The 14776-nt window shown below is 30.6% G+C and overlaps 4 protein-coding genes across 4 annotated transcripts; 1 reads left to right on the top strand and 3 right to left on the bottom strand.

Annotated features, from left to right (window-relative positions):
* The first annotated feature begins 4099 nt into the window (after positions 1 to 4099).
* LOC104716805 (5'-adenylylsulfate reductase 1, chloroplastic) lies at positions 4100 to 6130 on the top strand. Its single transcript, XM_010434253.2, has 3 exons — positions 4100 to 4330; positions 4488 to 4791; positions 4882 to 6130. Exons 1-3 carry the CDS (start codon positions 4246 to 4248, stop codon positions 5894 to 5896), a joined length of 1404 nt encoding a protein of 467 aa, XP_010432555.2. The 5' UTR covers positions 4100 to 4245; the 3' UTR covers positions 5897 to 6130.
* On the bottom strand, positions 6129 to 7517 carry LOC104716796 (uncharacterized). Its single transcript, XM_010434241.3, has 3 exons — positions 7369 to 7517; positions 6753 to 6913; positions 6129 to 6665 (listed from the first exon to the last, which is right to left on the bottom strand). Exons 2-3 carry the CDS (start codon positions 6901 to 6903, stop codon positions 6292 to 6294), a joined length of 525 nt encoding a protein of 174 aa, XP_010432543.2. The 5' UTR covers positions 6904 to 6913; positions 7369 to 7517; the 3' UTR covers positions 6129 to 6291.
* A 132-nt stretch (positions 7518 to 7649) lies between these two features.
* Positions 7650 to 9335, bottom strand: LOC104737309 (autophagy-related protein 8b). The gene is made up of 6 exons (XM_010434231.3): positions 9096 to 9335; positions 8926 to 8980; positions 8581 to 8636; positions 8446 to 8498; positions 8055 to 8173; positions 7650 to 7954 (listed from the first exon to the last, which is right to left on the bottom strand). The coding sequence occupies exons 2-6, from the start codon at positions 8960 to 8962 to the stop codon at positions 7857 to 7859; spliced, it is 363 nt and encodes a 120-aa protein (XP_010432533.1). The 5' UTR covers positions 8963 to 8980; positions 9096 to 9335; the 3' UTR covers positions 7650 to 7856.
* A 3734-nt stretch (positions 9336 to 13069) lies between these two features.
* LOC104716776 (protein S40-4-like) lies at positions 13070 to 14392 on the bottom strand. Its single transcript, XM_010434221.2, has one exon. It carries the CDS (start codon positions 14055 to 14057, stop codon positions 13548 to 13550), a length of 510 nt encoding a protein of 169 aa, XP_010432523.1. The 5' UTR covers positions 14058 to 14392; the 3' UTR covers positions 13070 to 13547.
* Between the last annotated feature and the right edge of the window lie 384 nt (positions 14393 to 14776).

Here is a 14776-nt window from a genome sequence, read left to right as displayed (position 1 = left end):
TTTGTAAATTAGTTTCTTTTAATAAACTGATAAAATAATTACATCCACTCCGAAATATTTGTGATCAGGAATTCCCAAAACTGAAAATAACCACAAAGCAACCAAAAGAAACTTTTTGATCCTTACTATTTATAATTAAAAGCAACATAAACTCTCACCTATATATATATATATATATAATGATATACCTTTAGAACGTATTATAAATAAATATTATATCAAACCATAATATTTTATTTTGAGCTAATTTATCTATTTATTTTCCTCGAAAATATTATTTTATTTTTGAATTATATCGACGCTTACAATCTTATATGTAACATGTTTTTTAAAAAAGCATTAAAGTGTGTTTTACAATATTAAAATTTTAAAAACTAAGAAATGTAATGCAATATAGATGAACTACACATAAAATAATAAGAATAAAAAAGTCAACTAATTTTGTAATATTGTTTTATTATATGATATAGAAATATACTATGAACTATATTTATGTTTGTCCCAAGTGGTATTTTGGTAATTTTTGTATTCGTTCCATCCCGTTTCCAATTGAGAATATTTTTTTTGTCTAATATCGGGAATGTCATATATCGAGAATCTTCACTATTGGAAATGCATTCTCTATACAACTAGAATTCAGGTACAAGACGAAACATGAATTACATCCACTCCGAAATATTTGTATCAAACATGTTTTTATTATTTTTATATTTTTCATTACATACACTCTTATGTCTTCGTTTTTTTTTAAACAAAAGTTATAATATAAATGCTATATCAAGTCATTAATTTTGGATACTCGGTGTACTAATCGGTTATCAAATTTGTAACCCGCACCGACCCGAAGTTAATAATACCCAAACTAAACCGAACCTATATATTGAAAAATACCTAATATATTCTATTTTTCTAGACCTGTTTAACCAAACGTGATCGGGTAATATCCCAACCTGAACGGGTTACCCGAAGGTCCAACCCTACTAAAAATAAGTTTGCAAAAACAATCTGTATATATATAATATATTGCAAATCTGATTACAAATTTAGTTTTGAAATTAATCCCGCATGTACGTACGTGCGGGTCCGAACCTAGTTAATGAGTAAATGACAAGAAAATTACTAACTTACAAGGTTTGCTCTAAACTTGTCGATATGAAAAAAATAATATTTCTAAATCGTTTTAGTGATAACTCGTAGGCCAAAAGAAGAAAAATGATCATGTTTAAATTTTTCTCTAATTGCTTCGGTGATGGAAATTTGTCAAGAGTGAAGCTTAAAATGTCGATATGGAAGCCGGTCAAATGCAAAGGTGGTGTAATTGATTAGACTGAGAGTAATTTCATGGTTTTGGTTTACCCTAACTAACCAACTTGTAATTAACTTCTTTGCATATAAATGGAGCTCAGTGCTCAAACTCGCTAATCGGATTGACATATATAAGATGTAACCATCTGCATCGCCAACAACGCGCTCATCCTTGCTTAAAATAATGTATTTTAATTATTTATTATTGTTATTATATATTTAAATAATTTTTTTTTTCTAAATTTCCTTTTTAATAAAACGGAAGTACATAACTTTAAATTGGTAGACCATATAATATTTATATAGGTTATAACTAAGATTAATTATTTGATAGGTTATATGGATTAATTAGTTGAAAGGTTATATAGATTTAGGATTATGATCCTTTTAAAAAAGATATTCCAAATAATAAAATAAAATCTCAAAGAATATTTAACCAACCATATATAAACAAAAAAATCTCAGAAATTAATAGAAATTAATCACTCGGAAGATTACAAGTGATTTCCGTTTATACTAAAAAAACTAAAATCTTACATAACTTTATCAGAAAATTTTGACTGAGTAACGGATCAAAATTTGAATATTTAAATTCATTTCATATATTTCTTTTGTTGAATTGTATAGTTTTATATACTATAATAAACTTTTTAAATAATTTAATTTGAAATATTTAAAAATAGTTTAATTTGATATTTTTAAGAATATCATAAATATATGATAGATCAAAAAGTTAAAAATTATAAACACTCTAATTTGATTTATTTTAGCACGGATCAATAATATGTCACTATAATATGAAAAATTTCAAGAAATATGATTTCTTGCTAGAGCACGGGTTAAAACTTCAAAAATATGATTTCTCGGATTAAATTTAAATTTGGAATAATGTTGTTTGGTATACTTTCTCGGTCAAGATGATTTTGACAAACATATGTTACATATTTGGTCCTAAAATTAATATACGCTATACTATAGATTAAGTCATAGAATTAACAATCAAAATACAATATATAATTTTAAACACTAAACAAATCAAGTAAAATTAACCAAAAAAAATTAATCTTTTTTTATCACACAAGTTAATCCGCGTTATACCGCAGTATAAAATCTAGATACACTAGAATATATCTTACAGAATAAATATTATTTTCATAAGTCATATTCAATATATAATTTCATGCCATAGTATTCCATCCAAAAAAAACCTTTTAAAACAAATAAAATAATCACATATACGATGTATTAAATAAAAATTACCAAATAAATAAAATGAAGAAATTTCAATCCGTGCTACTTATTATAAACTGTCACATGTTTAGAAAATCGATTCTTATGGTTCTACAAAGAAAAATGTTTCTCAATTTTTATCTTCCTTTATTACAGTATTATTTTTAATTTTTATTTAATAGAACCTCTAACAAAAACTACCATTCGTTCGACATGCTCTAACATTCTTCTTCTTTTTTCGTTCTTTTTTTTTTATAAAGGGTATTCTACTCAAACTGCATAAATATTAAATAGTCAGTAGTAATAAATGAGTAGTATAACCGAAGATGCAGAGTTTTATGATAAGTCAGTGGGTTTTAAATTCATATAGCGTATATAACCCAAGGATATGGGACATAGTTCAGCAACTTTTTTGACAGCTTAATGCCTAAATTGGCCCATTAGCACTACAAAATTAGTTACTGGATGGATCAATAATTTTGAAATGGTTTTAAAGCCCAAATCAGAGAGTAGTAATATTCTATTTTTAGGATCTAGGAATAAAAAAGAGCTATGGAAGATCTCAGAATAAGAAGAGTTATGGTACTAATCCTAAAAAGAAGTTAGAAAATATTGATAATCTACTTCTAGATGATCCTTGTTAATGTTTAAATTTAATCTTCGACTAATTTAAGCATAACTATATCACCGTTAAACCAATCCATATACAGTAAATCTCTCTTAAAGCTTCTAGAAATTAGTCCCTCACACCAGAAATTCAGAATTAGTTACTGTCTATATTACCAAGAAGAGACAAAAAAAAACAAACAAACAAACATGTGTTACTTCTCATTTTGCCACATGCATTATAATGTTTAGGTTGGTGAATCACCTAATCTTATAACTTGGTAAGCTTATATTTTAACTCTACCAATAAAATTAAGATATGAAAAGTAGCAACAATATATATTTAAATAAAAACTTTTACATAAAAAGGAGAAGATATATATCTTTTTTTTTTGTATATCTTTATACATATGTATGTATATTCATATTACTTTTTTTTTAACAAAGAGAGATTATATTATACATGATTTATTGGTAATTCATTTTTAAAATATAGACTCATTTAATTATAATTTTATTTTTGTTTAGTATTATTTTATTTTATTTCCACCATGTAAAAAATAATAAAATAACAATAATTTTTATTTTTACTTATAAAAAGGAGAAGATATATATCTATATACATAATTCATATTACTTTTTTTAACAAAGACAGATTATATTATACATGATTTATTGGCAATTCATTATAAAAATATAGTCTCATTTAATTATAATTTTATTTTATATAATATTATATAATTTTATTTCCACCATGTAAAAAAATAATAAAAAAATAACAATAATTTTTATTTTTTGATTGGTTCTGCCAAAATTGACTTTACCGCGATTTCTAGGGACCCTGCAGGAGGCCAAGTGAGGAGCGAAGATTTTAAAAATAACTTCATCCACTTAAAATCTGACACGTCATCAAATTGAACCAGACTATATTCGCACTTTCCGAAAACAAAACAAATGCGTCTAGGTTCAATGAATCTGGTTTCACCTGGTTTTCTCCAAATTTGTTATTTAACCCCAACGCTTTCTCCTCAAAGCATCTTGAAACGAAACTACGAAAGGATACAAAGAAAAGGAAATAAAAATCGAATTTATCTTCTGTAAAACATGGCAATGGCTGTTCATCTTTCTTCTTCTTCAAGGATCATAAACTCTGGTTTCTCTCGTTCCGGCGTTTCATCTGAGCCTAAAGGTATGATATTAAGTTTCAATTTCTATAAAACTTCAAATTTTTCCGAAAATTGTTTGATGGGTCAATGTGGATTTTGATTATTACGTATCAAATTTGACTAATTTGGATATGAATTGCTAAAAAGTTTCGTTTTTTATTTTATTTTTGTTTCTTGCAGTGCCTCAAATAGGTTCTTTGAGGTTATCGGATCGTGTTTATGGAACTCAGGTGTCTTTAAATCTATCTGGGAAGCGATCATCATCTGTGAAACCTTTAAACGCAGAGTCAAAGACAAAGGACTCTATGATTCCTCTTGCAGCAACGACAATGGTAGCAGAGATTACTGCAGAGGAAGAAGCTGTTGAAGTAGTAGAGGTTGAGGATTTTGAAAAGCTTGCAAAGAAGCTTGAGAATGCTTCACCTCTTGAGATTATGGATAAAGCTCTTGAGAAGTTCGGGAACGATATCGCTATTGCATTTAGGTATAGAGATGAATCAATCATGAGTTATGTAAACAGTTTGTTTAAATTTTTTGAAAAAGATGGCTGAGTTTGTTGTTTGTGTGTTTGCAGTGGTGCTGAAGATGTTGCTCTGATTGAGTATGCTCATTTAACTGGGAGACCATTTAGAGTATTTAGTTTGGATACAGGGAGATTGAATCCTGAGACGTATTGGTTTTTTGATGAGGTGGAGAAACACTATGGGATTAGAATTGAGTATATGTTTCCTGATTCTGTTGAGGTTCAAGGTTTGGTTAGGAGCAAGGGATTGTTCTCTTTCTATGAAGATGGTCATCAGGAGTGTTGCCGTGTGAGGAAAGTGAGACCATTGAGGCGTGCTCTCAAGGGTTTAAAGGCTTGGATTACAGGTCAGAGGAAAGATCAGTCACCTGGAACTAGGTCTGAGATACCAGTTGTTCAGGTTGATCCGGTTTTTGAAGGTTTAGATGGTGGAGCTGGTAGTTTGGTGAAGTGGAATCCTGTTGCTAATGTTGAAGGGAACGATGTTTGGAGTTTCTTGAGGACTATGGATGTTCCGGTTAACACATTGCACGCGGCAGGGTATATTTCCATTGGATGTGAGCCTTGTACTAAAGCGGTTTTACCGGGACAGCACGAGAGAGAAGGGAGATGGTGGTGGGAAGATGCTAAAGCTAAAGAATGTGGACTTCACAAAGGGAACGTCAAGGAAAACGCAGCTGATGCTAAAGTAAATGGTGAATCGAAAGCAGATATCTTTAAGAGTGAGAATCTTGTGACTTTGAGCAGGCAAGGCGTGGAGAATTTGATGAAGTTGGAGAACCGTAAAGAGCCTTGGATCGTTGTGCTTTATGCTCCGTGGTGCCCCTTTTGTCAAGCCATGGAAGCATCGTATGATGAACTGACTGATAAATTGGCTGGAAGCGGGATCAAGGTTGCGAAATTCAGAGCGGATGGTGAACAGAAGGAGTTTGCTAAGCAGGAATTGCAGCTCGGTAGCTTCCCGACGATACTTGTCTTCCCCAAGAACTCTTCAAGACCTATCAAGTATCCGTCTGAGAAGAGAGATGTCGATTCTTTGACTTCGTTCTTGAACCTGGTCCGATGAATAAACCACATAACCAGTCGACAATGCCATCAGTAGTAAGTGATGCTTCATCTCGTTCCAGATTGCTAGAACAGATGAAGTTAGTGTTTGGAGAATCAATCACAAGCTTCAGTTCTGCTACAAAGCTTGAGTTATTGCAGTATTGTAAGAATATAAAGTTGCAATAGTGTTTGATTTTTCCATGTAAATGTGTGTGTTTATTAGTAAAATCAAGCTCCTGGTTCTTCTTTGCAATCAAACATACTTTAACTCAAAGCTGATATTATCAGGAATCAGAACAATGCTAAGTAACTGATGATTCTCAATACAAATATGTGGCTATAAGTGGAATCAAGCTCTTGTTTCATCGCATACATATCAAATACATAGATTTTACCTCAAAGTAGAGATGTTTTTTAGGAATCAAAACCAGAGTAAACACCACTCTCTCTCAACTGCCTCTTCTCTTCTTCAACGTAATTCTTCCCTCTACTCGCTTGTCCTAAATCTCTCTTCTTCTTCTCCTTCTGTGAGAAAGATAGATTCTTCCTATCACTACGCAACTGCGCATTCTCAATCGTCTCGCCACCTGTAACAGCAGCTCTGGTAGCTTCTCGTTCTTGATAACTCTCTTTCACTTCCTCTACTCTTTGTTTATCCTTTCCCGTATTCCATGACCAATCCTGTTTCTCAACAGGAGCACGTATATCTGGAAGACCAACGGCTTTGTAACCATGTTGTTGCAGAGATTCATAGTCAAATGCTTTCTTATCTTTCTTTGCAAACCTCGCTGCAACCATAAGAAAAAGACAAAGTTACATGAGAGAGAGATCTCAAAAATGTTAATACACCAAGAACAATGAAACTTTTGTCCTACCTATTGGCTTCTTGCTCTTTCTCTTCTTCTTCTTCCCAGTCTCTGAGTTATCCGGGTTTGAGTCAGAAGACGACGATGATTCCTCGGATGAGTCATCTTCATCATCATCATCATCATCATCATTATCCCACCGCATCATACATTTCTTCATGATAAGAACTCTGACATAGAATTGAATCTCCACTTAGTCCAATTTACAAACCCAAAAAAATCTACTTCATGATTCACAAATAGTCCAAAGACTGAGAATTCTAGCTAGTAAATCAGCATATAAGACGAGTCTAAGGGTTTTGAGTTTGTAAAGTTAATAAATTTCAGAAAGCAATGAGCTTTGTTAAAATTTCTAGCAACAACCAAGAGGGAGGATTCATGAATCAGGCAAAAGACTGAGAATTTAGCTTTGTAAATCAGCATATAATAATATTCTCTGGGTTCTTAGTTTTCTTCTACGATTTACTGAAGTCATTTCCCAGAAATACATATCAAGTTCGTTTAGCAATTCAAAAACAGGGAATAAGGTCAAAATGAATAAATTACAAATCAAGCACGAATCTTTCTAATCTAATTGAGAAACCCACTAAACAAAAACCCTAAAATTGAATTAGGGCGATCATACCTTGCCTTGTGTAGTCGACGACGGCAGAAGCTCAAATCGCGGCGGGGACTGCAACAGTCGCAAAGGAATAATACGATGGGAAAATGACATTTTATTTAATTATTTTATCTCCCTTCTCTCTGGTTTTCTTTCGGTTTGGTTAATTTTACGACTTCTTTTTCCGGTTTAGTCAAATTTAACACAAGATTCGACGATTTGGTTATCTTAAAATTATTTAAGATACTATAGGCTATAGCCGCCATGAGCAGATGAAACAAAAAAAAAAAGTAAAAAGAGAGATGTGAGTTAATGTCAAGTCAAACTAAAAAACAGAACGAAACTGGTTTCAAATCATTCAATAGCAGAAGAGAGAGAGAGAGAGAGAGAGAGGGAGCTCAAAAGATAAAAACCCAGAAAGTAAAACACATTATTAAGGTCGAGGAACCAGAGCAAAAGCTAAAGGAGGGTAAACGAATGTACAAATCATCATTCAAGATGATCGATCAAAATCAACAGGCCGATCCAAACGTGTTTTCTCCACTGTATGTCATGTAGAGAAACCCATCTTCGTCTTTGTGCTCTTCATAGATTGCAGACATCAATGCAGCTATTAAAGAGAAGAGAGAAACCAAATTAAAACATGTATCTTGGAAGTCGAAGATTCACACACGCAAAGGTTTATAAAAGAAGGGTTCAGAATACTTTACCAGTTGGGGGTAATGTGTCCTTGACAAAGACAAAGATTGCTTTTTCAGCTCCAAGCTTGATTCTTTTCCTCACAACGTATACAAACTGGCCAACGGTTAGATCAGCTGGTACAAGATACCTAAAGGGAAGAAACAAGATCAGATAAACATGAGTTCAGATGTATACATTAAGTAAGCTAATGTGATACAAATCTTCCAAGGAACAAAATTTGAGTAACGAGAGAACCTATAATGACCGATCAAAGCAATTAAAGTAAAGTAACCTATAATGACTCTAACCCTATGATAGCAACACAACAAAATACCCTTGGCAATGTCAAACGAATCAGCTACTGAACAAAAGACAACGATTACATTATGATCCAACAAGAGAGATGTATCATGTACTCACTTCTTCTTGTCAATGTCAGGAACATCACTCTGTCCAGCTTTCTCCACAATCACCTGCATTCGATTTCTGATTAGAACAAATACAACTAAACCTATAAAACTTTGCTCAGTAATGGATAAAGTTTAGAAAACATACCGGAACTCTGTCTGCGTATTTCGCTCTGATACGAGTAGATTCAGCCATTCTCATCTCTGAGATCAAAACAAAACCATAAAAATTCAATCACAGCTAGTAGATCCATCATACAAAAATACATCATGAAATATAATTCAAGTACCAATTAGGTCTATCAAAAGCAAACAGAGAAACCAATATAAAAAGATCGAATCAGAGCAGTTAAATCAAAGCAAACTAACTCTTAAATCTTAATCAGGTTAATAATATCGAGTTCCATTAACAAGATTTAGGATCACAAAACTATCACAATCCTTGAAACCCTTCAAAGTAATATCGATCGATCAGTAAAGAGAAGAAACTAACCCAGAGGATTAGAAAGCTTGAACGAGTTCTTAGCCATGACGGATTCGATTAGTATCTGCGATGAATAAGAAAAAAGATCAAAACTTTATCTGTTAGACCAAATCGGAGATAAAACGCAGAACGCAGAAACTCGAAATTGACAAAGGGGAAAGGCGAAATCAAAAACAGACCTAAAAGAAGAAAAATATCGATGAATGATGATCGGAGAGAAAGATTAGGGTTCGCGAATGATCAGGAAAACAAAATTGGGTTTTGGATTGTGAGGAATAAGGAAGAGGATCAAAAAAAGAAATAAGGAGAGAGTATATATATATATAAAGGAATCAGAGGATGGATTTAGGGTTTATTGAGTGTTACCTGCACGGCACCCAAACTTAATACAATTTGTGTTTGTTTTACTTTTTTTTTTTTTTTTTTTTTTTACTTCTTTTTTAATTGACTTTAAAGGAAATTATCTTACGCCGAGTGCGGATACGGAACAGTATTGGGCCTTTGGGTTTAGGTCCATTTATTTTTAATATACACGACTAGAATTGTAATTTGGTGTGGTAAAAAAAAAAATTGGCTTATCACTTGTGGCATCTCTCTACTTATTGGAAAATTTTAAGGGGTATACAGTAAAACCTCTATAAATTAATAAAGTCGGGATCATGAAATTTTATTAATTTATAGAGATTTTAATTTATCGATAAATTAATGATTATTAATTTATAGAGAGACTTTCCTAATTTGGTAAAAAATATTAAAAATAAGATTTAATCTTTATAACTAATATTTTTATAAAATCAATTACAATAAAAATAACAATTATCATGTTCTGAAGATAGCACTCAAAGATTTTTATATATTAAAAATATTAAAAATGAACTCTAATAAAAATTAATTTGTAAATATATATATATATATATTTAGATACTTTTATATAATTATTAATTTATATTATTGATGGGACTATATATTTACAAAGGAGTTTCAAAAAAATTATTATTTTATTATATTATCGAATAGTGTCCAAAATTACACTAGTCCCAACTTGGGACCAGAGAAATTTATTAATTTATAGAGATTATTAATTTACCGAGTATTAATTTATAGAGGTTCAACTGTACTTTTTTCATTTATTTAAATTCATACAAATAATAAAACTACATGGACATATATCACATATGCTCAATTGTTGAAAGCTTTTTGATAACTAAACCAAATAAATTATGTGTAAATTCAGTAAAAAAACTACTATTTTTTTCTAGCTAAATAGTTACGTAAACAACAGTTTATGTAAATCATTTTAGTCACTCAAAAATTAGAATAAATTTAATAAATAAATGGTTATGTCATGAAGAAATTTGACTGTTAAAAACTATTTAGAACAAGAAAAATTTGTTGAGTTGATTATCTTATATTATCTTTGAGTATACCACAAGAAATATCAAATGACTTAGCTATTTCCAGTGCCGTGTTTAGAGTAGAGGAGGCTTAGGGCGAGATTTTAAAAATGTGGCTTAAAAAAAAATTATCACAATACTGAATTAAAAAATATATTTATAATGAACCAAAATAGAAATATATTTTGCTACCCAAGATTAGAAATTCTCTATCACATTAAAAGTACATATTTAAGAACATAATATTCACCAAAAATGCTATTAAAAACAAATTATATTACACTAACCAAACATATGAGCTTAATCTTTTTATAAATATGTGGCCTAAATTTTTAATTTTTTTGTGGCTGTGGGCATTTGCCCTTTTCGCCCAAGAGTAAGCAGGCTATTTCATCCGTGGAATATATGATATTAGTTATAAACTTTGATTTTTCAAATTTTAGTTTATAATTGTGTGTTGAAAAAATAATGTTATAACCAATTTTCTTTCGTGTTAGTTTAGTCTTTTTATATAGATAACAATCGTAATTATTATTATAAATATTATATTATTCTTGTCTTAGGTTACCTAAACCTAAAAAGATATTAACATATAAGATATTTGTAAGAGGTTCATTACTACATACATTTGTTTCAACATAAAACTATTATGTTGAAATCAATATACCAAATCATAGTAAATGTATTAACTATATCTTAAGATCATAATTCACTAAAAACAACCAACAATTTTGATACAAACAGTCATAGGAACAACATTTAAAATAATAATAATAATAATAATAATAATAATAATAATAATAATAATAATAATAATAATAATAATAATAATAATAATAAATTATATTATGAGTGTTTGCTTCAAAAAAAATAGACGAAGTGCAGTCCATGTACGAGGCTACGTAAAATTTGCATTCCAAACCACTTTTTTTTTGTTTTTCTTGTTAATGATGATATAAATGCAATTATTACATTTGACATACTTTTCATACGCCTACGGATATGCATTTAACATCAACTTATTTTCGTTTCATTTTATTGATGAAAATATCAGCTATCAAAATTGTTTCTCTCCAAAATCATTTTACAAAAAGGTAATGGTGAAGCTCTTCAGTTTAATCTCAAGAAAAGAATTTGATGTGTATGGATTTTCAAGATATATATGTTTATAGAGATGTGCTTATTAATTAGGTCGTTGTAATTCCAATATCGGACTTTCTTAAGCTATAAATTAATAAAGTTGAGACCATGAAAATTTATTAATTTAAAGAGGTTTTAATTTATCAATAAATTATTAATTATTAATTCATAGCGATACTTTCCTAATTTGGAAATTTTTTCAAAAGAGAAGTTTAAAAATAAGACTGAATTAATATAACTAATCCTTTTTCGAATGAAAATAATTATTCTCATATTTTAAAGAGAATACTCAAAGTTTTTTATATAGTAAAAATATTAGAAATGAACTCTAACAAAAATTAGTGTATATATATAAAAAAAATATTTTGATAATTTTATATAATTATTAATTATATTATTGATGGAACTATATCTTTATTATTTTATCGACTTGTGTCTAAAATTAAATTATTATTTAAAAGAGTATTAATTTATAGAGATTCCACTGTAGGAGCATACCAATGTTTTGTATTACAAAAACCTACTTTAGTTCATATTATAATTTACGAAATTGTTATTTAAAAAAAAAAATTATGTATTAGAACACTTGGTTGTGCAGCACCACCAAATTAGCCCTCTCTTTTTTTTTTTTTTTTTTTTTCCTGAACTCTATTTTCTCCGATCAACAACATCACCAATTATCCCTCTTTTCCCATTTATTCGAGGTTATGTCTTCTCCAATTAACGGGTTCTGTTTTCTTTTGAGTAATTTATATTTTATTTTTATGTGGAAACTACTGGGCCAAAATTCAAAAGTATGAAATTTAATTTTCTTCTTAGCTCGACAATATATGGTATCAAATCAAACACATATTCCATGCATTCAGAGTCTTAGATACTAATTAATAAGATGCAAATAAAGAGTCTATTGCGATTTGCAGAACAAGAAGGTATAAGAATGAATTAGCTCAAGAAAGAATGCCAGGCACGTGTGAAGAAGTTGGATAATGGATACGGTTAGACTTGTAACAAAATCAAGTGCAAGAGAAGAGTCTATATAAATCAATCCTACCCATTCCAGATGGCAACGGGTTTGTCACTGTGAGTGTAAATCATGAAAATATAAAGAAAGCTGTCCAACTATATTATGAGCTGATGATACATTATACCAACTATATGAGCTGATGATATCAGTAACTCTCCAATGTATTTTATTATTAACGACGTTATACATATGCTTCGTAACTTATAACCATATAAATATCTTTCCATGAGACCAAACAACTCACGGTTCCACATATGAAGTTGCTCTAGTAGATTCCACAAAGAAGGTAAAGCTGGTAGCTAATGGCATATTTAAGTCTAATTGAAGACAAAACAAAAAAAAAAAACTATTCTAACTCGCATTATTCTCGTAATTAATATATTTCTTATGTTGGACAATACCAGTTTCCGTTACTCTTGTTGTTAAGTACATGTAGTTGGAGAAAGGCATAAATATAATTAGATGTGGCATATCTCGTTACACCTTCGATGAAGGATTATGATGTAGATCGATCGATTGATGATATGGTTGAAAATTGGACATAGTTAATGACTTTTTGCTAGTAGATTTGTCAAAAGCATGAATTACTAAAGGAACTACGTGCTCATTCTACGATTGATATTATCAGATGATAGACATATATAGCTAATGTTAACAAAAAGAGGTACATAGTTTATATATATAACATCGATAGTAAAGGACAAAAACTTTCACCAAACATGGTGAAGAACTCAAAGAGGTTCTAGTTAAAGCTTCAAATAGAAACCAAAAAAAAACCAACAGAAGAAAAATAAAACGGGACCCATGCATGGGGCTGACAAGTCATCATCATCATCACTATGATACTTATCTACTCTAAATAACACATTGAAATAACGATAATATTAAACAAAAGACTCTTGGTATAGTGATCCCCACATGATGATGACGACAATGACATTGATAATGATGATGATGTGGATACCATAAAGTTGAGTTTTTCATGTTGATGATAATGTTAAACAAGAGTTATGGGATTCATGCTCCTCCATGCACATGGATGATGATGATGATGATGAGATATTATATCCTACTTACTCCAAGAAACCAGTTTTTGACAAGACAGCGTTTCTCACTTTGCTTAGATCTCTTCCTTTAAGTGTTCTTCCAACTCCTTCACACATAGAGAAAGAAGAGATCTGTGTTCTTGCTAGCTTTCTTGCAACCCATTCATGTGGAGGAACCATGCAACCATCATCATCTTCATCACCATCTTCGTCGTCACCATGAAAACACAAATGACTACTCCTCCTGCTGCTCTTTGAGTCACCACCATAAACCTTGGACCAATCAGGGACATTCATAGGTGCCGATGACTGTTTCACCCCTGAGACGTCCTTGCTTCTATGAATCTTCCACGGTGAAGATGAAGAAGAAGATGAGGAAGAGAAATGACTTTTGGGTATTTTCATTTCAAGACCTGAAGTTTCTCCTTCTCTCAGAACTGACCACACATCTTCTTCTTGAAACTCTTCATCCCCTTCTACTCCCATTGAAGGAACCCTTCTACTACTATGTACCCTTCTTCTTCCCCCTGAATCCATTGAGTAAGAAAGATCAAAGCACCAGATGATAATAAGTAGAGTTAATAAACAAATCCTTTTACTACTAATTTTTGATTTTTTAAGTGTTTGTTGTTGTTGTTGTTGGTTTTGAGTTAAGTGAGAAAATATATAAAAATGTGAAAGAAGAGATAATCACAAAATAAACATTAAACCATCTCTCTTTGTTGGCAAAATGAAAGAGAGAGAAAAGTCTCATATATAGAAGAAAGCTTCAAAGATTGATTACAAGAGCCGCTTAACGAGATAGAGGGTTTCGGAAAACTCCAAAACGTGTAATAATTTTTGTACTCTTCTTTATTTTCTCTGCAATAATTTGTGCTATAATGACCTGAAAGAATGCTTCCTAAAAAGTTAAATAAAATCAACAGTTGCATTACTACAACTTTTAAAGAGTAAGTAGCCTTTACTCCTTTAGTACTATTTTCTTACTGAGACCTGCCAAATCATTGACAGAGTCTGATTCATACAATACGACAAAAACATTGTACTATATATGAAAAGACTAGCTTTTATGTCAAATTATATATACTTTTAAATTTTCTTTTTCCGGTAAAATTTAATAGAATTCACGATGAATATCCCAAATAAGAGGACGAAATTAAATTTAACTCAAAAGCGTCTTTAATGACGTTACCTGATTACAGTTTTATCCAAAACGTGAAAAAGAGAGAGAGAGAGAGAGATCACTTCTTACATTG

Source organism: Camelina sativa, chromosome 2 (genome assembly GCF_030686135.1).
Source record: "Camelina sativa cultivar CO46 ecotype springtype chromosome 2, ASM3068613v1".
In the NCBI taxonomy this organism is placed as follows: Eukaryota; Viridiplantae; Streptophyta; class Magnoliopsida; order Brassicales; family Brassicaceae; genus Camelina; species Camelina sativa.
The sequence above is the reverse complement of the archived record's forward strand: the minus strand, read 5'-3'. Positions and strand labels throughout refer to the sequence as shown.